This window comes from Salminus brasiliensis, chromosome 7 (assembly GCF_030463535.1).
Source record: "Salminus brasiliensis chromosome 7, fSalBra1.hap2, whole genome shotgun sequence".
NCBI lineage: Eukaryota > Metazoa > Chordata > Actinopteri > Characiformes > Bryconidae > Salminus > Salminus brasiliensis.
The window spans coordinates 37,537,323-37,559,050 of record NC_132884.1 but is presented as its reverse complement, the minus strand read 5'-3'; the positions used below and the strand labels follow the sequence as shown (position 1 = coordinate 37,559,050).

At 42.1% G+C, this 21,728-nt stretch overlaps 2 protein-coding genes across 3 annotated transcripts in view; both read left to right on the top strand.

Annotated features, from left to right (window-relative positions):
• pltp (phospholipid transfer protein) overlaps positions 1–21,728 on the top strand; it is a 255,466-nt gene that overhangs the window by 161,751 nt on the left and 71,987 nt on the right. The gene's annotated exons all lie outside the window — the stretch shown is intronic.
• On the top strand, positions 1,973–20,791 carry LOC140559619 (E3 ubiquitin-protein ligase RNF182). Its single transcript, XM_072683164.1, has 2 exons — positions 1,973–2,372; positions 18,519–20,791. Exon 2 carries the CDS (start codon positions 19,357–19,359, stop codon positions 20,119–20,121), a length of 765 nt encoding a protein of 254 aa, XP_072539265.1. The 5' UTR covers positions 1,973–2,372; positions 18,519–19,356; the 3' UTR covers positions 20,122–20,791.

Here is a 21,728-nt window from a genome sequence, read left to right as displayed (position 1 = left end):
CATGATGTTTGACATGTTGTAGATGTAGGAAAGTAGGATCTGAGCTGAAGGGAGGAGATTATAACATGGCCAAGACACCAATTTTGAGAATTTCCTGTGAACAGTTTGCGAATGGATAGTAATACTGTTTGGAACCAGCTAGACTGCAGTTCGACAGCAGGACTGGATTGGGAGCCACACATAATTTGGCAAATAATAATAATAATAATAATAATAACTTTTTAATACCACAGATATAATGGATCAGTCAAGCCATGTTTAGTATCCATATTTTAATTATTTCATTCTATACTGGAGCTATAAAGCTCAATGGAAGTCACCCAAATCCATGAATACACCCATAAATACATGCTCACACACGTTCCTCAAACCACACCGAGATCTTCATCAATGTCCCTCAGACTTGTCTGTGTGGTTTAGGGCAAAATCTGATTTACTGTGAATTAGAATTGCCGGGGGTAGCCATAACTGTGGTTTGTTGTTGTAATCCGACACCCCTGCGGAACATGCAACCCCTAGTCACGTACACATACATGACGCAGGCTTGTGCATCTTAAATGACATTTCTGTTGGTTCTATTTATAAGCACACAGTATCAGTTCAATAATCAAGATTTAATATTTCCAAATAGAAAATGGCTACATGTTGACATGATGATGGAGTCCTGGAAGCAGGTTTGAGAGTGTGGGCATGGGTTTACTGAAAAGATTCGGGTCACTAGCAGATTGCAGTGTTAGCTTCACAGCTCCAATTTAAAACCACTCTGCTGATAAACAGCTACAGCCTGTTTAGCTGTTGACCAGTATGACTTTGATGGTTTAACTGATGGTCTAACCAGAATAATCAACATGACAGACTAGAGAACCAACATAACCATGCTAGTCAACCAGCAGGATTAGCATGACAAACTAGTTGACCAGCATGACCAAGCTAATTGTCCAGTATGGCCAGCTAGTCAACCAGCATAATCAGCATGACCAAGCTAGTTGACTATGCTGGTCTACTAGCTTGGTTATGCCGGTATATGACATGCATAACCCTAATAGTTGACCAGCATAAAACTGGTCAACCATCATGACCAACCTAGTCCACCAGCATGACCGACCTGGTCAGCCAGCATAATTGGCACAAGCATAGTTGACCAGCATGACCAAGCCAGTCAATCAGCATGACCATCTAGTTGACCAGCAACAATCACAATGACCAAGATGGTTGGTCAGCATAATCAACATGACCAAGCTTGACCAGTCTGACCAACTAGGTGACCAGCATAACCAAGCATGTTGGCCAGCATAACCAAGCTGGTTGAGTAGCATAATCAGCATAATCAGCATAACCAGGCTACCCGACCAGCATGACCCAAATGGTCGGCCAGCATAATCGACATGACCAAGCCTGACCAGTTTGACCAACTGGTCGACCAGCATGACCTTCGAGTCGACCCCAAAATCAGGATGAAGCAGGAAATGCTGATTATGCTACTTAGCCAGCTTGGTCATGCTGTTAATGCTGGGGGACCAGCCTCCTGATATGACCAGCATGACCAAGCTAGTACTGTCCTGTGGCTTAGCACGAGGCCGTGAAGCTTTCATGATGCCTACAAAACTCTCCCAGGCAATCAAAGCGCTTCTGGCTTGAGCAGCAGGACAGACGTCCCATGTTTCCCCCCTTAGAATAAGACAGACTCGCAGCAGCAGCAGCAGCAGCTCTCAGCAGCTCTCAGCAGCAGCAGCAGCAGCAGCAGCTCTCAGCAGCTCTCAGCAGCAGCAGCAGCTCTCAGCAGCAGCTCTCAGCAGCTCTCAGCAGCTCTCAGCAGCAGCAGCAGCTCTCAGCAGCAGCAGCAGCTCTCAGCAGCAGCTCTCAGCAGCTCTCAGCAGCAGCAGCAGCTCTCAGCAGCAGCAGCAGCAGCAGCAGCTCTCAGCAGCAGCTCTCTAACCATGCAGCAGCGAACTTGTCCAGCAGGACGGAGCTCTCCAGCCCCAGTCCCGGCTCAGACGGGGTGTGCGCTGCACGGTCAGTGATGTAACTCCGTCAACTCCAGCACGCAGGCAGCGCGTAGAGCGCGCGCGCCCTCGCCCGCGTTCTAACCGTCCGCCGTCTCGGGTCTTGTTGCCACAGCAACCGCGGAGGAGAGCTCTGTGCAGCCTGTGATGCCGCATTGAGGGGGATGTAGCGCTTCTGCTCGGGCAGATGGGACCTCAAGATTGACCGTGACTCACCACAGCAGGGACACGAAACGACACAGGCGAGAAAACGGAAAGCGTCGTTCTGATGAGCTGCTCTTTAATCCGCGGACCGGACGGACACGGGCTCGTCTGTGTGTGTGTGTGTGTGTGTGTGTGTGTTTTCAGCCCACAGTCAGGAACCAAACGGTGAGTGTTGCTGGTTGAAGACCTCGACTAACTACATGTTGACTGATCGGTGGTCGTTCAGACTGGGCAGCGATTAAAAGGCTCCGCGCAGCAGGGATGGGGATGGAGATGGGGATGGGGATGGGGATGGAGATGGGGATGGGGATGGGGATGGGGATGGGGATGGAGATGGGGATGGAGATGGGGATGGGGATGGGGATGCTGTGGCTTTGGTGCGCATACAGGTTAATGAAGCCGCCTGTGAGACTTTGGCTGAGCCTGATTTGTCGTGTTAAAGACTGGGAGCTAATTGTGATGAGCGGTTGGGACGATTAGCAAGGAGTTCCAGAAGCAACAGGGACGTTTCTCATTAGACCTGGCTTATCTGCTCTGCGAGGGGGGTAGTGCTGCACACTGATGGCAGCTGCGTCTCAGGAGTTAGGCTGCTGATATGCCCTGTGTTTGGACCAGGTTTCACAGACCCGCACTCCCAAGTCCCACTTTTACTTTAGCTACGTTTTACAAATGCAGCCTGCATGCCTTGCAAGACCTGTTGGATTATGGCAACACGTGAAAGGAAAACGAGACCCTGTGGTGTTGTTGGTTATGGTCCTAAATATGAAATAATAGCTCTATTCCAATCCGGAAATCTGATGTATGGTTATATATACACACACACATATATATATATATATATATATATATATATATATATATATATATATATATATATAATAGAAGATTGGCAACAAGTGTGCATATATATTGTGTACATATATGTAAGTATATGTTTTCTGTTGATTTCAAATTCATGATGAATGGACCAATAGAAATGCTCCTAAATGACTTTGGGGGGAAATGGTTTACATTGACTTTTATTATAAGAAGGTTTTTTTTTCTTCTGTAAATGTTATTGTTGGAGATAGGAAGTTTTTGCACAACAGTGACAATTTTTATCAATTTTCATTTCATCATATGGGGTCTATTGGTAAATATATGTGTTGCACATATATGTTTGTTTATGTTGTATGTTTGTTATGCTATATGTGTAATATATATTTCTTTATGGCACAAATATATGCTGGATATAAGGGAGTTCCATACATTTGTCATATGTCATATGTTTGAGATCTATAAACTGCCATAGATAGACTGATAGACAGATATAGATTAATCGATAGACTGATAGATAGATAGATAGATAGATAGATAGAGATTAATCGATAGACTGGTAGATAGATAGATAGATAGATAGACAGATATAGATTAATCAATAGACTGATAGATAGATATAGATTAATCAATAGACTGATAGATAGATAGACAGATAGATATAGATTAATCAATAGACTGATAGATAGATATAAATTAATCAATAGACTGATAGATAGATAGACAGATAGATATAGATTAATCAATAGACTGATAGATAGATATAGATTAATCAATAGACTGATAGATAGATAGACAGATAGATATAGATTAATCAATAGACTGATAGACAGATATAGATTAATCAATAGACTGATAGATAGATAGACAGATAGATATAGATTAATCAATAGACTGATAGATAGATAGATAGATAGATATAGATTAATCAATAGACTGATAGACAGATATAGATTAATCAATAGACTGATAGATAGATAGACAGATAGATATAGATTAATCAATAGACTGATAGACAGATATAGATTAATCAATAGACTGATAGATAGATAGACAGATAGATATAGATTAATCAACAGACTGGTAGATAGATATAGATTAATCAATAGACTGGTAGATAGATGGACTACATTTACATTTATGGCATTTGGCTAATGCTCTTATCTAGAGCGACTTACAAGGTTACTCGTATTACAGAATTGGGCCAATGCAGTGTTAGGAGTCTGGCCCAAGGACGCTTATTGGTGTAGCGCAGCATAGTCACCCAGACTGGGAATCGAACCCCAGCCTCCCACATGTTGTGGTAACTCAGTGGCAGGGAGTGGTGTTATCTGTTGCGCCACACCAACCACTGTCTAGTCTAGACTATCATAGACTGATAGATAGATAGATAGATAGATAGATAGATAGATAGATAGATAGATAGATAGATAGATAGATAGATAGATAGATAGATAGATAAATAGATAGACAAATATATGGAAAGACTGATCAACTGATAGATAGATATATAGATTAATCAATACACTGATAGATAGATCGATAGATAGATAAATAAATATATACATAGATAGAAAGACTGATAGGTAGATAGATAGAGAGATAGATAGATAGATAGATAGATAGATAGATAGATAGATAGATAGATAGATAGATAGACTGTAGATTAATCAATAGACTGATAGATAAATAGATAGACAAATATAAAGAAAGACTGATTAACTGATAGATAGATATATATAGATTAATCAATAGACTGATAGATAGATAGATAGATAGATAGATACAGATAGACCACTTAATTGATCCCAGAGGGAAAGTCACCTATTACAGCAGAAAAAGGATGGTAAAAATAGCAATAAGACAGAACAGATCAAACTAAAACATTACTGATAAACAGAGATATAATTCCAAGATGCCAAATCCTGAAAACATCTATTCCCCACTGAACACAGGCCAGGCCTCTCAGCCATTCATATGTGCACTCTGTCTCATTACAGCCGGCTGTCATCTATCTGAAGTGTCCTTCTTACTGTCTTTGAATCATTCCTTGATTATGAGGGTAGGTTGGTTGGAAATGGCATTGAAACTGCATCATCATGGAGAGGCCAGCGGTGTCAGCACTGTAATGAACTGTAGGAGCAGTCAATGAGAGACTTCAGAGGATGTTATATAAAGTCTTATGTGGAGGGCGAACCCTAATTAATTCACAGGGAAGAGGCTCCCTAACACTCGCCTATAGACCAGTGCCATGAGCAGCTAGAGGCTGTGATAGGTTGGAAAGACTAATAAAATAATGAGGGAATATGAAAAGACATGGATTACATGCATTGAGCGCTTGGATAGTGGTGATGAAATCATCAAGGACAGACGTGAAGATTAAAGGCTTGCCTTATAGGCACAGCAAAAAAAGTTAGCATCGCAAATGAACCACCTCTGTCTCTCTCTCTCTCTCTCTCTCTCTCTCTCTCTCTCTCTCTCTCTCATCCCAGCAGGCATTGGACTTTAATTTGATGTCAGAAAGATGTTGAACTCTTATGTTAGACAGACGTTAAATTTGAATTAAAATGTAAACCAAGTTGATGGGTTGACATCAAGTTTAGGATAGACGTTGGATTTTGGCTACCTGACACCACAATTTTAAGCCAACATATCAACGTCTAATGATGTTTGGATGTCACATCGAATGGACGTTAAGTTTATGATACTGACCAGATGTTAGGTTTTAGCCACCGTACCTCATGACTAAATGTCAGAATTTACGCCAATGTGGCGTTGGAATGGCACCCTTGCTAGACGTTGAGTTTTAAACTAAATATTAACATCTAATGATGTTACAATGTCACGTTGGGTGGACGTCAAAAGTTTGACGCTGAACACACATTGGGTTTTAGTGTCCGTACTTTATGATTGATATTGATATTCTATGTCAATATGATGTTGGAATGAGACGTTTGGAAGACGTTGGATTTTAGTTACTTCACACCAAACAAATATCAATATCTGATGATGTTAGAATGTCACATCAAAAGGATGTTTAGGTTATGACGGTCTTAGCCACCGCAATTAACGACTTCATGTCAGTAGTCAACATCATCATGACATTTGGATTTTAATCACTTTACAATACCAAAATATCAACATCTAATAATGTTAGAATGTCATGTTGAGTGGATGTTAAGATTATGACATTGATAAGACGTTGGGTTTTTAGTCACGACTAACTGTCTGTATTCTATGTCTTTATGACAGTGGAATGGGATGATTGGAAATCGATGAATGTTGGTTACTTGACACCAACAAATTATCAACGTCTAATGATGTTAAAATGTCATGTTGAATGAATGTTAAGGTATTGATGTTGACCAGAAATTGTCATCATTGTCAATATCACGTTGGAATGAGACGTTCGAAAGACGCTGAAATTTGATTATTTTATAACAACAAAATATCATGTTGAGTAGACATTAGGATTATGATGTTGACCAGATGTTGGACTTTAGCTACTATACTACTACTATATATAAAGTGTTGATATTCTATGCCAATATGGAGTATGAAGAAAATATCAACATCTAATGATGTTAAAATGTCACTTCGCATGAAAGCTCCCATTATGACATTGACCAGACATTAGGTTAGTCACTATACTTTATGAATTAATGTCCATATTCAACGTCAGCATTAACACGTTGGAATGAGACATTTGAAAGATGGTGAATTTTGCTTACTTTACAACAACATGTCAACATCTAATAATGTTAGAATGCCACATCAATTGAATGTTAAGATTATGATGTTGACCAGGCGTTGGGTTTTAGCCACTACAACTTACGAATTAATGTCCATATTCAACATCAATATCATGCTGGAATGAGACGTTTGGAAGACGATGAATTTTGGTCACTTGACACCAAGAAAATATCAACGTCTAATGATTTTAAAATGTCACTTTGAATGGAAGCTGGGTAATGGGTTATGACACTGACCAGACATTAGGTTAGTCACTATACTTTATGAATTAATGTCAATATTCAACGCAGTATTAGTATTGGAATGAGACATTTGAAAGATGGTGAATTTTGGTTACTTTACGACAACAAGTCAACGTCTAATGATTAGAATTAGAATGTCACATCAATTGGATGTTAAGATTATGATGTTGACCAGGCGTTATGAATTAATGTCCATATTCAGCATCAATATGATGCTGGAATGAGATGTTTGGAAGACGCTGAATTTTGGTCACTTGACACCAACAAAATATCGAAGTTTAATGACGTTAGAAAGTCATGTTGAGTAAATGTTAAAATTATGACACTGACCAAAGATGAGGTTTTAGTCAACATACTTCATGATTTTATGTCGATAATCAACATCAATATGATGTTGGAATTAAACGTTTGGAAAACAGTGGATTTTGGTTACTTTACATCGCTTAAAACTTAAAAACAAAAAAAAAATAACGGCAGCTTTTGTCACTAGTCATCTGACATTGTCCTGACATTGGATTTTGCTCACCCAGCGTCACAACTTACACTCAATGTCTATTGCCGTTGGCGGTCAGCTGGGACAGTTCTACAGGAATATCTTCCATGTGTAAAATGTCCATAATTTTTTGACACCCACTGGCCCACAAACTACACGTCTGCAGATTTCTGCACTTTCCTTTACTGTGAGAAGCCAAAGAAATACATAGAAGGGCGAGAGGTTTCAAAACTAGGCCACTAATGACCTGTGTTAGTTTGACATCTCTGTGCCGGCAGTGGGGTGGAAGAAAGCGCATTTCTCCAGCTCTTTCATTCCCGTGTGAGATAGCCACCAAGCTGTCCCATCAAATCACACACAAAGAGATAAAGCCGTCTTCTCAGTGCAGGTGCATTCTTTTGAGAGATGCGGGCTAAATTTAGAAAGTGGCAGGAGTCCAAAAGTTGCTTGCAGAAGAAGGAAAACAGAGAGTAGGCCTGAAGACTTGTTATGTGTGTGGATAATACAGTAGATGTGTTGCACTTAAACATGGTAGCAGGAGCACACTGTGTTTGTTATTGTTCTGAAACACTGAAACATGGAGATGGTGCAGTGATTCAGTGATGGATGCTTGTTTGGATTGGCTCATTTTTGCGCTTCAGTAAATCCTACATTTTGGTGTCATTACAATTATTGTACATATATGTTCTATAACAGGGCATACATTTAATACCAGGTTGTTTTATATGTTCCCAGGCGGGGCAGTGTGACTGTATTTATTGCTATTGTGGTATTTTACATTAGATTGTCATCACTGTAATGCAAAAAAAATTATAATAAATGCTGACAGTATTTAAATTAGCTTTTTTTTTTTTTTTTTTTTTTTTACATTTTTACATTTGACATTAACATTCAAGTGAAGAAGGTCTTTTCCCCTCCTTCATCCATCATTTTTCTGAGTATTTCTTCATCAGTACTTCTAGAACAGTGACCAACTGCATGGTTCATTATCAGAAGAGCACAATTAGCCCATATTAACCCCTTAACACAGCAGTTATTACACACTAAGCTGTATTACTCATAACTACAGGGACATCTGTACAAACGAATGGGGATATTCTCTAGTAAAGGAACTTTGTAATAACACTTTCAGCCCACTGATAGACTTTAGGCTTAGGCTTGGGCCTAAAATGTTATAACAACGCTCTTCAAGTCAGCCTTAGTGTGTAATAAGCCTTGCTGTGTTGAGGGGTTAACTGGATTTTATACACCGCAGTGAGTGGAACACTGAGAAAATGACTGCACTGCACACTCTTAAAAATAAAGGTGCTATAATAAAGGGATTTTTGGGCGATACCATGGAAGAACCACTTTTGGTTTCCTGAGGAACCATATTTGTAAACAAAATGTTTGCGTCATGAAGATTAGGACAGCAGATTAGAAGCCAAACTGTTCATCCTCATTTATTATCAGGTTACTTGATGACAGTTGCTGATAGTATTTTGTTAAGGTGCCACCACTGTGTCTCATCAGGCCATTCCAGCTTATCTGAAAAAAAAAAAATGACTCCGTATCACTAACATTGTGAACATCTGCAAATGTTTATCCATTTCCATAATCATTTTTCTCTGGGTTTTAATTTCTGGCCTCTCAGGACCTTTGCTAGAGCTGAGCACTCCGAGCTGAGGGCAGTAGTAAGAATTAAATTGGTCATTATAGCTGAACGTTACAGAGCTGCACTGATCAATTTTGCATACACTCATTTTCTAATCAATCAGACGTCCTGATTGATGGATCACCCACTTTACTGCAATGACTTTTTTTTTGTCCAAAGGCCTACTTCTCATAAGCAACAGGGAGTTTTGGTGGTGTGGAAATGTAAAAGTCATTTTCATTTTTAATGTAAGATTAAATATACATTGGATAAATATTGGATTTAATTTTAGCCTTCAGAGTTTCAAAGCTTTCTGGAAAGAAATGGCATCAGGTTGCCACAACCTGATGAGCAACAGCTACTATAGAGCATTGGTGGACTCTCTTGGCAGCTGTTTCGCAAAACACAAATAGCTTGTTAAAGAGATACGGGAACTCTGATATTCATATCTGCTTTGAGGTGACTGTAAACATCAGCAGATTCAAATGATTGTTCTTATTTGATGAAGGATCCGTTCACATGTATCCGGATATTTTCCAAAACAGACGTGGTTGTCTGCGTTTTGGCCTCCCGTCCGACACTGAAATTGGAGCTTTTCAGGGAAAACTAAACTTTGTGAAAACAATGACATCAAAAAGCAGTCTTAAATACCTCCTTACTCCCTACACAGTGAACTAAGTCATAAAACTACTATGTCTGAATGCAGATAGCCCTAGACTTCAGATGTGGACATATGAATAAATGTAGGTACTTGGATGGGATGTACTGTCACCCCATGCAGGGCTAGCATGCTCATACAAGCGTTGATATGCAGATACGTGTGGCTGGGCCTTTACTGTTATGATAACATAGATTAACATTGGCGCTTTTTGACACATACTGACAGTTATGTTTATGATTTAATGAAAACAGGAGTTGAAACATAAATCCCACACTGTAGTTAAAGCAATATTATGATGTGTTTTCACCTTAAAAAGCAGCTTCAAAATCATTTAGACGCTGCACTGACGTGTAAAAGGGAGAATGGCGTCTTTATTTATGGTGTTTATACTGTTATTCCAGGCTCGGCACAGTGCTACCTGCACTACGTAACTCTCTATCACTATGGTGAAGTGGGCAGGATAACATTCACTGTGTAATGCTATGGAATTCAAGTCATATTTGTGTAAAACCCTGTAATGTTACTCTACCGCCTTAGTCTGCATGCTTCTTTCACTTTCACTGACTATTCTGCATCTCTTAGCTTGTCCAGAAAAGCGTGTGTAAACAGTGGCTAGCAAATTCTGACTTTAGGGGAGCCCAGTTGAGTGTTAAGTAACATACATTTTTTAAACTATTGTTATTAGTTTATTAGTATTAGTTAGAATTAAAAAACATAATAATTTGTTCCCTGAATTTTGGAGCTTGTTGCGGTGCTACCACATCACTGAAAAGATTGGATTCTGTGTTGCTGTCACTCCAACACCAGTCACTTGACTTTGAGGTTTGAGTCTTTACCCTCTTAACTTCAGTGTCGGTGGAGCCTTCGTTATCTGGAACTGAGCCAGTGTGCAAAGGCGTCGGCCTGATATCTAAGCTAGTGCTATCACATGATTCTAACAAGGACAGTAGAGTGGAGCTGGTTGCGGTTCAGGTGCTAGCATTCTAACAGACGCACAGACCTGAAAACAGGTGTAGCAAATAGGTTTCCAGCCCTGGACTTTGTAATCCTTGGTGGGGGGGTTAACACTACATGGTCAATCTGTTACAATTAAATGTTAACTTCCATCAAAAACAAAGTCCAGGACTGGACACTGGATTCAAGGCCTACAGAAATAATCAGCTGATGTCTACCATTTCTTTAGATGCTTTGACCTGAATGGTGATCGATTGATTGGAGAATCCGTTTGTCCGTTTGTTCAATTAGCTGCTGCAACATTAGGGTAAACATACATATTAAGCTCACATACCCATTAAGCACACTTAGAGCTCAAGTTAAAAGGCAAAATAACAGTGTATTTGTATCTTAAACAAATAATGTGTTATTGTATATTTCCTGTCATTTGAAGCCAATCAGGTATCTGCATACTAATAATCTCTGGCTGTGTCCCAATTGTGTACTTAACACTTATACCATGAGGTATATACTATATCTTAATAGCCCAGGTTTGGCAGGGTGGAACACAAAATATTAACATATGTATGAAATTTTACACCACAGGAAGTGATGATGTGTCACTATGCCAACATACGTCACTTCAAGTTCTCCAGCCGCCGCTGTGCTGCATTTGCTTTGTTATCCGCCATTATTTCTAATAATCGTTTCAGGTGTGAGTTCTGTTTCCTCCCGTTACGTTTCGCATTGCATTGTGGGAGAAGTGTCCATTGTAAACACCCTCAAAAACTGTCTGCTTCTGAGTTTGTATATGGGATATTTAAATATACTTAACTTTGACCCTTTGGTCTATGCTACATATTTCATACTTGAGAACTAGCTAGTATTAGTAATTAGCACGCAAATGGAACGCTCCCTATGGCTGTGTCTGACACGTAAGAAAAGCTGCCTGCTCGGGCAGGATGTCTTAATTGAAGTTCAGTAATCTAGCCTTTCATTTCATTGGTCGAAAATGCTAATGGATAATGACCACACTGCTAAACGCTCATATGTAGCAGTGAGCGGTCAGTACCTTGTCAATTCCTGGACATATTGTTACCTTTGTGACTCATGACCTCTTCTGAGATCGTGTGGACAGCAAGGCATCAAGTCAGCTAGCTACCCCCCAGTTTCAGACACAGCATTGTGTGCACACTTGCTGGTGGCCATTTAGAAAGCTGTCTGAAAACTTTGACCAAAAGTGGAGGCCCATAAACGTGCATTTTTTGTAAGATGTGTGAGCTTTTGATTGGTGTAAGTGTCAAACTTAAGAGGTTAATTTGGAAACACATTAGATTTAAGACTGCTTTAGAGACATAAGACTAGGCTAGGAGGTTTTCTAAATGAAAGGTCACTATAAATAATTGTCAGTTATTATAGTTAGCCTAGCCACACTACTCCAGATTGTTCTGGCAAATAATAAATGTGATATTCCATTTGTTGAAATGGATACGTCAGAGTCGGGTTCAACCATGGTTTGCTTCTTTTTCACTGTGAGTTCTTTGACCTTCCTCACACAGATGAATTTCTCTGATGTTCTCTGTGTATTTTGGCAGTTTTAGAGAAACCACTAGTGATATGGAAAAAGTATTGGGACACCTGCCCATTCATTGTTTCCTCTAAAATCAAGAGTATTAAAAAGAGCTGATCCTGCCTTTGTTGGAGTATCTGTCTCTACTGTCCAGCGAAGAAGGCTTTCTACAAGATTGTAGAGCATTGCGGTGAGGATTTGGTTGCATTTAGCGACAAGAGCATTAGTGAGGTCCGAATGTTGGGTGATCACCTCCCTACCTCATCCCAAAAGTATTGTATAGGGCACCAACCATCATTCCAGAGAACACTCAGCTCAATGCATTAGCCATGGTGCCACACACTAGGTTCAGGTTTATCTGCTCCAGAGAGTCCTATTCTATTGGCAGTACTTCTCTCAGTCTCCTCTTTACTGTATGTACTTTAAAGATATTCAGTGCATTCTGTAAAACCTCAGTTTTGCTGAGTAAGGCTTGTGAAACATTCATGACTTGTTAGAGAGGAATGCCAATGAGATGGCAGGCTGACAGGCGAGCCAAATGTGCTCATGGCCCTCTCCGACTTGCACGCTTGGTTGTCATGTTGGCCATTGTTTCCTAATCTAATCTGTCACATCTTTCTGCAGTGGGCTATAACAGGATTAATTGCTACATTGATAATGTGTATTACACTTACTTAAATCCAAGACCAATCAAAGCTCCAGGAGTCCTGGTCCTGGAGGTCTGGATTCTTATTTAGCTGTGTTTAAACAGAGAACTCACCAACATGTGCTGGACCCCGGCCCCCTATTCCCCATTCTGACCTAGCTCTGAGAACACTGGGCATTCTACAGTAGGTGATTCAGATATTATTTACATTTATGGCATGTGGCTGATGCTCTCATCCAGCAAGACATACATCTGAATCATGTTAGACAGGTCGGAGAATGTAGAGTTAGACGTCTTGCCCAGGGACTCTTATTGGTGTAGTGTGGTCTGTTTGCCCATCCCAGGAATCAAGCCATAGTCTGGCACAGGGACAGTGATATTGTTACCCACTACGCTACACTCTCAGGGAGCTTTCACACCTACCTTGTTTGGTCTTTTAGACTTTCAGACTTTTCAGTTTGGTCCGAACCAAACTAGTAGGTGTGCAAAAGTGCCGCGAACCATGATCCAACCAAGTGAGGTGGGCTTGGTCCCAATCAACTAAACCATGGTCCGGTTCTTTTGCAGTGTGAAAACCCTTTTTGGATGGTTTGGACTTTCTGACCAATTACAGGAAGTTGAGGCAGGCTGTTGTCATCCATCAGACAACAGACAAAAAAAGAACTGGAAACGCCGTATAAATGAGTCTTGGTTGCACATGGGAAGAGGAGGAACTTCAGAAATGAAGTTGGCAAGGAGTTTAGGATTGCTTGACGTCTTCGTTTTCTCCTTATCTGTTGACTGTAATGATTGAATTGCTGCGTGATGAGCCCATTCATTTGCCGATTTTAAGCTAGTTTTGAGTTTAGTGTCTTTAAGTCGGCGCTGCTGGTATAAATGCCGTAAGATCAGGAAGAAAGTCCAACTCCAGCATCCAGGCTCACTTTAGTATTCACACCACCACTCTGCAGTAGAGCTACTCTCTCCTCAAGCACACAGTTCTATTTTCCTCCGAGTAAAACAGCAGCGCTCTTTAATTATACTGGAGGCCGTGAGGAGAGAAAACAAGTGCACTGCCGGCAAGAACGTAAGAGGAAGAGACTCGAACAACTTGTCAAGGTGTGTGTTTGTACTGCTTACATATCAAAAATCACAGCCTGTAGCTTTAAAGGAACGGGATTTGGGATAGTTCTTCTCTAAGGGAGGTGTAAATGTTGGCACAGAAAAATAGGTTCGAATCATGTGTGGTGACCACAGGGCAGGGACACAGATGGTGTTTGCTGGTTAATCTGTTACATTTCTGGCAACTCGGCCTGTACCACACTCCTCTTTTCAACACACACACACACACACACACACACACACACACACACATAGACACATAGATAGTTTTTATGCAATATTAGGACATGACAGAACTGTAGGAGAATAATCTAAACTCTTAATACAAGATAATGTAAAAGGTTTGATATGACAGCTACAAAATGTAACAAACGGGGAGTTACATGTAAGTACACTACATGGACAAAAGTATTGGGACACCTACTTATTCATTGTTTATTCTGAAATTAATTGTATTAATTGTAATTGTTTTATTGCTTTTGTTGGAATAACTGTCTAAACTGTCCAGGGAGGAAGGCTTTCTACTAGATTTTGGAGCATTGGAGCGTTTGTGTGGACAAACACACACACACACACACACACATAGATATTTTTTATGCAATATTAGGACATGACAGAACTGTAGGAGAAGAATAATCTAAACTCTTAATACAAGATAATGTAAAAGGTTTGATATGACAGCTACAAAATGTAACAAACGGGGAGTTACATGAAAGTACACTACATGGACAAAAGTATTGGGACACTTACTTATTCATTGTTTAGTCTGAAATTGTAATACAATTGTATTAATTGTAATTGTTGTTTTTTTTTGCTTTTGTTGGAATAACTGTCTAAACTGTCCAGGGAGGAAGGCTTTCTACTAGATTTTGGAGCATTGCTGTGAGGATTTGATTGCATTCAGAGACAAGAACTTGTCTGAGGTCAGATTGTTGGATGTTGGATCACCACCCCACCTCATCATCCTCAACTCATCCCAAAAGTACTGGATGGAGCACCATCCATCCATCATTCCAGAGAACACAGTTCTTTCTCTGCTCCACAGCTCAGTGCTGGGGGGCTTTATGCCCTTCTAGCCCACGGCTGGCATTAAGCATGGTGCCAGCATGTACTTCTTGATAGGATCTAGACACGCTTTGTATGTGCATAAAAAAAAAAAATCATCATTAGTGTTGGACACAGATAGAATCTGTCCTCTGCCTTTAACTCACCCATGGAGTGAACAGACACACATACACACTGGTGCCTAAACACACACAGTTGACAGTAAGCACACATGCTCCTTTGCTGCAGCACCTGGGGAGCAGAGAGGGTTAAGGGCCTTGCTTAAGGGCCCAGGCATTGAAGGCATTGAGGCTCTAACCGCAAAGCCACCACTGCCCATCTGTGTCAGAAGTAAATGCAACTTAAAGTAGTGTCCACAAACATTTGGACATGAAGTGTTTATACTGTAGTACTGTGCATTAGTTACAGGCGCCTGTAAACAAGTGTTTATTTACTCAGTAAAACTCAGTTAAACACTAACATTAGGACAAATACACGACAAGTCATGGTTTTACATCACTGTGTTCGGAAAGTGTACAAAGCCCACCTCACACGAGAGGGTTTTTGCCCTGCCTATGTGCCATATGTCACTGCATCTGCAGTCACCCAGAGCGGGAGTCGACCCAGAGATTTTCCCTTCCAGTTGTGACATTATCTCTTAAGACTCGTGTTAAAACTATGACAATCCATGCGTGCTGAAGGGAAGCTGGTGTCAGTTTGAGATAGTCTGAGCTCTCTGGAATGTCTTATTATAGAGCTTTGGGCAGAGCGTGTGCCGGCTGGCTTATGTTGCATGACAGGAAGGAGGTCACTGTGGGGTGCTGAAGTCCTCGGGTTTCCACTCTGATAAAGCGGCACAATCGTGACCAGACACGCAGGCATAGGAACACACAGACAGGTGTTCTTCCTCAATGGCACCTGAATGCCATCTAAAAGCAGGCTTTTCTTGCTGTGAGCAGAGCGCCGTTTCCTTGAGGGCTCAGGATGAGCAATCTGTAGGTTAACATGCACCAGTGAAGATGCAGCTACATTGATTACTCAGCTAAATGTAGATGTGCCCACAGGCGTGTATTGGCTTGCTGCATTTTTAATAGGTAATGAATTCAAGCTGGTTGGGTCCTGGACGTGGGGGCTAACCCGCTGTCTTCTGCTCAGTAGACCGCCCGCTGCTATTTATGTAAGCTTTTTGCATGGAGACCCCTCAGAGACTAGCTGCCATGCAATGTCAAAGTCATAATTTCTCTGTCTCTCCTTTCCTTCAGGGGGGTAGATGTGTGCGTCAGTGTGTGAGTGCGAGTGTGTGTTGAGTGTCAAGAGAGTGGGGTACTCTTTATCAGAGCCATCAAGGGTAGTTGGGGGGCTGCTGTGTTATATAAAGCCCACTGTGTTTCCTCCAGCATGGACATGCTATTTATAGCCTGGGTTCAAATTCTAACAACCTGCACTCCGAGACAGTGTGTGTGTGTGTGTGTGTGTGTGTGTGTGTGAGAAAGAGAAATAGAGGAGGATGAGAAAAGGGAAAAACAAGGCTGACGTGAGAAAAAAGGAAACAGGGATGTTATATAATGTTAAATGTGTGTGTGTGTGTTTTGCAGCACAGCTCCAGCAGTGGGCTACCTGTCGGCCCCTGTGTGAATCATTCTCTCAGGGGGGCTGAAAAGCTAATTACACACCCAGGCACCTGCATCAGCTACTTAAGTCAGCCTGAAGCGCAGCATGCCACCACGCCCTCTGCCGACACAGGCCTTTTCTTCGCCTCTGGTTTGGCTGATTAGCCTGTAAATACAAAGCCTTATGTAAAGACCGCCACGACTCCCCTTTCTTCATTTCCTAGATGATACAGAGTCACATCTGCATGCACACACACACACAGAGGCATGATGTAACCGACAGCTTTATGTGTCCGATAGGAAGGGCGAGATGAACGTGGAGGCCATAAATAAAGTGGGGTTAGGGACTCTATAAGGTTTTTGACAGCAAAGGGCAAGTCAAGACACCAAGACATGGACAGAGTGCATCTCAGCCAGGGTTGTTCATTTCATGGCCATAATATGGGCTGACACTGAATGACCCCAAGGATTAATGCTCTCGTTTCCTCTGCTCTAGGTACACTTAAGGGAATACTAGCTAATAGTAAAGACATACAGGCAGCAGTGAATACAATTCATGATCATTACAAAGGTAATAACAAATCTTCCAAATCTCCAGACTAAAAAATACAAGTCAGTGGAATCAAAGTCATTTTGGATCAGTGCTATTGGCCTATTCGCTCTGGAATCACACCTTGTATCTCCATTTTTTCCTCCATGTCTTCATTTTTCAGTTTGCTGAACGAAACAATAGAAATGCTAATAAAATCTTTTTACATCGACTTCCATTGAAAGCTAAAAACACTTTTCCCTTCTGTTAATTTGCAGTTTTGGAAATACAAGGTTTTTCCATGGCAGCCATGAGCTATGCTCTGTTATCTCAAGATCTATGAGTGAGTGAGTCATAATGTTTTGGCTCATTTGTGTATATCTGCCTACTAAGCCTACAGCTGTTCAGCACCACCCATACACACTGAAGTTATAAGGAGTGTTTCAGCCTGGACTGCTTGCATTTACATTTACATTTACAGCATTTAGCAGACGCTCTTCTCCAGAGCGACTTACAAAAGTGCTTCACTATTTACTCAAGAAGAACCTCAGCTAGTCTGAATAGACTAAAATTCAAAGATCCCTCTAAGTTTAGACTCTACTAAACACAAGTCAATATGGAGACCATAGTACTCTACTATTCACCCATGTACTCTTGGAAGAGGAGGGTCTTCAGTCTGCGTTTGAAGACAGCGAGCAACGCTGCCGTTGCAGAATGAGACACAATGCAGGAGAGCCAATCAGAACATCAGAGCCAACCAGAGTTATATATATGTATTATATATTAAGTCTTAAAGGCACAGTAAGATAAACACCCTGATTAATTCTACAGGTAGTAGATCAATCCTAAAGTGGAAAATGAGGACAAAACATATAAACATATAGAGATTCTGTTTTAATATTTTTAAAATACGACTTTTGGCCCAGAGTGGTCCAGCGGACTAAAACGCTCTCTGTCACTGTGTTCAGAGGTTTGCTGGTTCGAACCCCAGTCATGCTGCTAGCCATCGGCAGCCGAGGCCCAGAGGGAGCACAACTGGCCTTGCTCTCTCCCCACATTGCTTCGCTGCGATGCAGCGTTTCCCTCCAGGTGCGTTGGTTGCCTGGTGATGTTGCTTCGGCGGCAGTTGAGCGACTTGACTGCGCACATGTCGGAGGGGCCGTGTGCTGGTCAGCCCTCACTAGTGTCGGAGGCATTGTGTAATTGGGTGAAAAAACTGACAAAAAAAAGTGTCATGATAAAAATTAACTTTTGTAACTGACTGTTTTTTTACCTTTCAGAAAGAAGAAAGGCGCTAGCCTCGTAATGCTTGCAGTTGATGGACTGCAGCGCTTGATGGACATTAATTGTGTGCTATCATCACTTAAGACCGTCCTCGTTACCTGGCGGTAGACTGGGAGCCCATTCAGGATGACTTTACCCAGTATTTTAATGACTGTCATTCTTTCTGCCAGTTCATATATCAGCTACGGATAAGCGAAGAACAATGGGATTGCCTCAGGAACGAGAACGAGTTCAGAGAGACTTGAGCAGCGATTCTGTAATATTTGATTACCTCTAATTCACATTAACTAGAGGTGTTTCAGTTCTTGTCTTCATGCTCACCATGCCAAGGAACTCTGAAAGTAGAACACCTCAGTAGATCTCAGCTACTAATTAAGAATTGTGCATACACTACTGGGCTTTTTTTCAGGGGGTTTTCATATTGGTAGTCAGCCTATTAGTAGTGAGTTACTAGGTTGATGCAGAACCTGGATTAGAGGCTTTGTTATTTGCTTCAAGGAAAAACTGATCTAGGGGGAAGAAATAGCATTGCTTTATTTTAAAGGATTTTAACAAAGAAAGCATGAACTGAGACACTGAAAATGACCCGGAAGCCTTACTAGGCTAAAATTCGATTGATTTAAGGTTTTATTCCTTCTATTATTTTCTTCTAAACTCACCTCAGAGAGGACAATCACACCACGCTGTTTCAACAGAAGTAGCAATACTGCAAAGAACGCAAAGCAAAAAAACCCACACTAGCAGGACGGCCAGGTGCAACCGCACACACTGCCTGCTTCTTCACTTTCCCACCTGCATTCTGGCGCCGTCGGCTCCTCTCCTCCCGCTTTCGGGATGAGCCACAAATCAGACTCGGAGGCGGAGGCCTCACAGGCTCCCGTGGTCTACACGCTGGAGGAGCTGGAGTGCAAGATCTGCTACAACCGCTACGACACGCGCACACGTAAGCCCAAGGTACTCAGCTGCCTGCACCGCGTCTGCGCCAAATGCCTGAAGAAGATGGTGGAGTTGGACGCGTCGCCCAGCATCGTCAGCTGCCCCTTCTGCCGCCATGAGACGCACGTGCCCGATGAGGAGATATGGCTCCTTCAGGACGACAGCAACATCCTGGCCATCCTCACCTACCAGGACCGGGCAAGGAAAAGCGGCTCGGCACCGGCAGGCGAGGTTCTGCTCACCCCCAACAGCCTGAGCGGGAGCGGAAACGGCAGAGGCAGCGGAGAACAGGCCCACAGCTCCTCCGACTGCTTGGTCATCACCATCATGGAGGTTCCGGGCGAGTCGCAGTCGTCTGACTCCATGAGCATGCTGAACATGGTCCGCTTGTACCGACCAGCCAGCCTGGACTCACTGCCCTGCCACCTGCCCGTGCAGAAGTGCAGAGCGTGGACGTCGCGCACGGTTCCTCGCTTCCTCATGGGCTTCCTCTGTCTGGTGTACTTCAGCTCGCTTCCGCTGGGCATCTACCTGCTGATGATCCAGCAGCTAACCCTGGGCGTGATCCTGGTCAGCCTGGTACCCTCCACCCTGGTCCTCTGTGTCTTCTATGGCTTCTGCCAGTGCCTGTGCCATGAGATCATGGAGGCTATCGCCACATAGCCTGCATAGCTTCCATGCATTTCAGCTGATCTCCAGACATTATGCACTTCATTTAGCAAGACCTGTAAAGAATGAGGCCAAAATCACAGATGTATCTGTTACCTGAACCCCAACTAACTGCTTCCCCACTGTTGCACCGGAATATACCAGCATTTAACAGTGAACTCCTTACAGTCCTCTCCCTACGAGTTCAAGTGCAGGGCAGTGCACACTTGACTCGAGCGGTTAAGACTCGACAGCCATTGCGGATTGTATGTATTGAGCTTAGATCGCCTCAGCTTGCTGGCGTTTTTTTGTATCCGTTAGCTCAGTCAGCGGGCCTTCAAACATGACTGTGATCCTTTTACATACTACTAATAAGAGAATGAGATTCTATCATACCTAACATGGAAACTATGGGCTTCGTTCTATAACACCTGTCAAAATTTGTCTGATCTACATTTGATTAAGTTTGTGTTATGAAAATCCATTTGTTGTATAACTTGAAAACATAGTCTCCATGTGTGTGTGTCAAAGTTTCTAGTTGCCTTTGTAAGGCATGTCAATTCCCAATCTGTATTTTAATGTTGTATATATATAAAAATTGTGTTTGTCATTGCTATGAGAATGAACAAATACCTTCTAACCGCCTAAACTGTTATTAGATATTCAATAAAGACTCAAAAGACCACCTGGACATCAATTGATGAGGAACTCTAAAGGCCTGCCACACTAGTAGAAATCTCGAGCCTTGTCACTTTGCCATCAGCGTCCAGAGTCAAAGAGTGCACAATTGGCCAAGCAAGCTCTCTCCCAAGCTTTTCTCCCAATTTGTCTGCCAATAGACACCCCCAACACTAGCAATGCCCCTGACACTAGGAGGGTAAGGACTTAACACATGCCTCTTCTGATACATGCGACGCCTCCTTTTTACCTGCTGCCAATGCAGCATCGCCAGGCAGCTGACACTCTTGGAGGAAAGAGCCGTCGCTTTAAGAGTGATGAGGGGAGCCATAGTGTCCCCTCATCACTCCTAAAGTAATGTCGGCTGGCGTAGGCGTCTGTTAGATCGTGGAAAAGAGGTTTTAAAAAAAGAGGTGGTGGCCTCTTACCCTTCTAGTGTAGAGTCCTTACCCTCCTAGTGTAGGGAGCATTGCTGGTGCTAGGGGGAGTTAAGTATGGGTGGGTTAATTGCCAGTACAGAATTCAGCAAATAAATAAAATAAAATTAACAAAAATAAATAAAAGGAACAAGACTGACTAAAGAAAAATTCAATGACTACAATAAAACGATTCATGGTGCGAGGGCTTATTACAGCTCTGGTGTTTTCCTATGTGAATGAACCAATCTTACTGAGGTTGCTTGGGATACTAGACCTGTGGGAGCGCATCCTCATCTTTCAAACAAGCCTGAGAAACCACAGGAGGGGCGCTGTCAAAAAAAAAGATCCCCCGCCTCTTCCTCTGGAGTCCCACATCTCTCTCCCAGCTGACAATTAAACAGGCCTGAGGGGCTGCACCCAAAGCGTACACACAAACACAGGAAAAACGGCCAGGTGCACAAGCCGGTCCTGATGTAACCTCGCTCGACATAGCCCTCAAGCATGCTCGCTCTCTCTCTCTCAGTA

Excerpts from the sequence above, each read along its gene's own strand:
- LOC140559619 (XM_072683164.1), top strand. The coding sequence starts at position 19,357 with ATGAGCCACAAATCAGACTCGGAGGCGGAGGCCTCACAGGCTCCCGTG.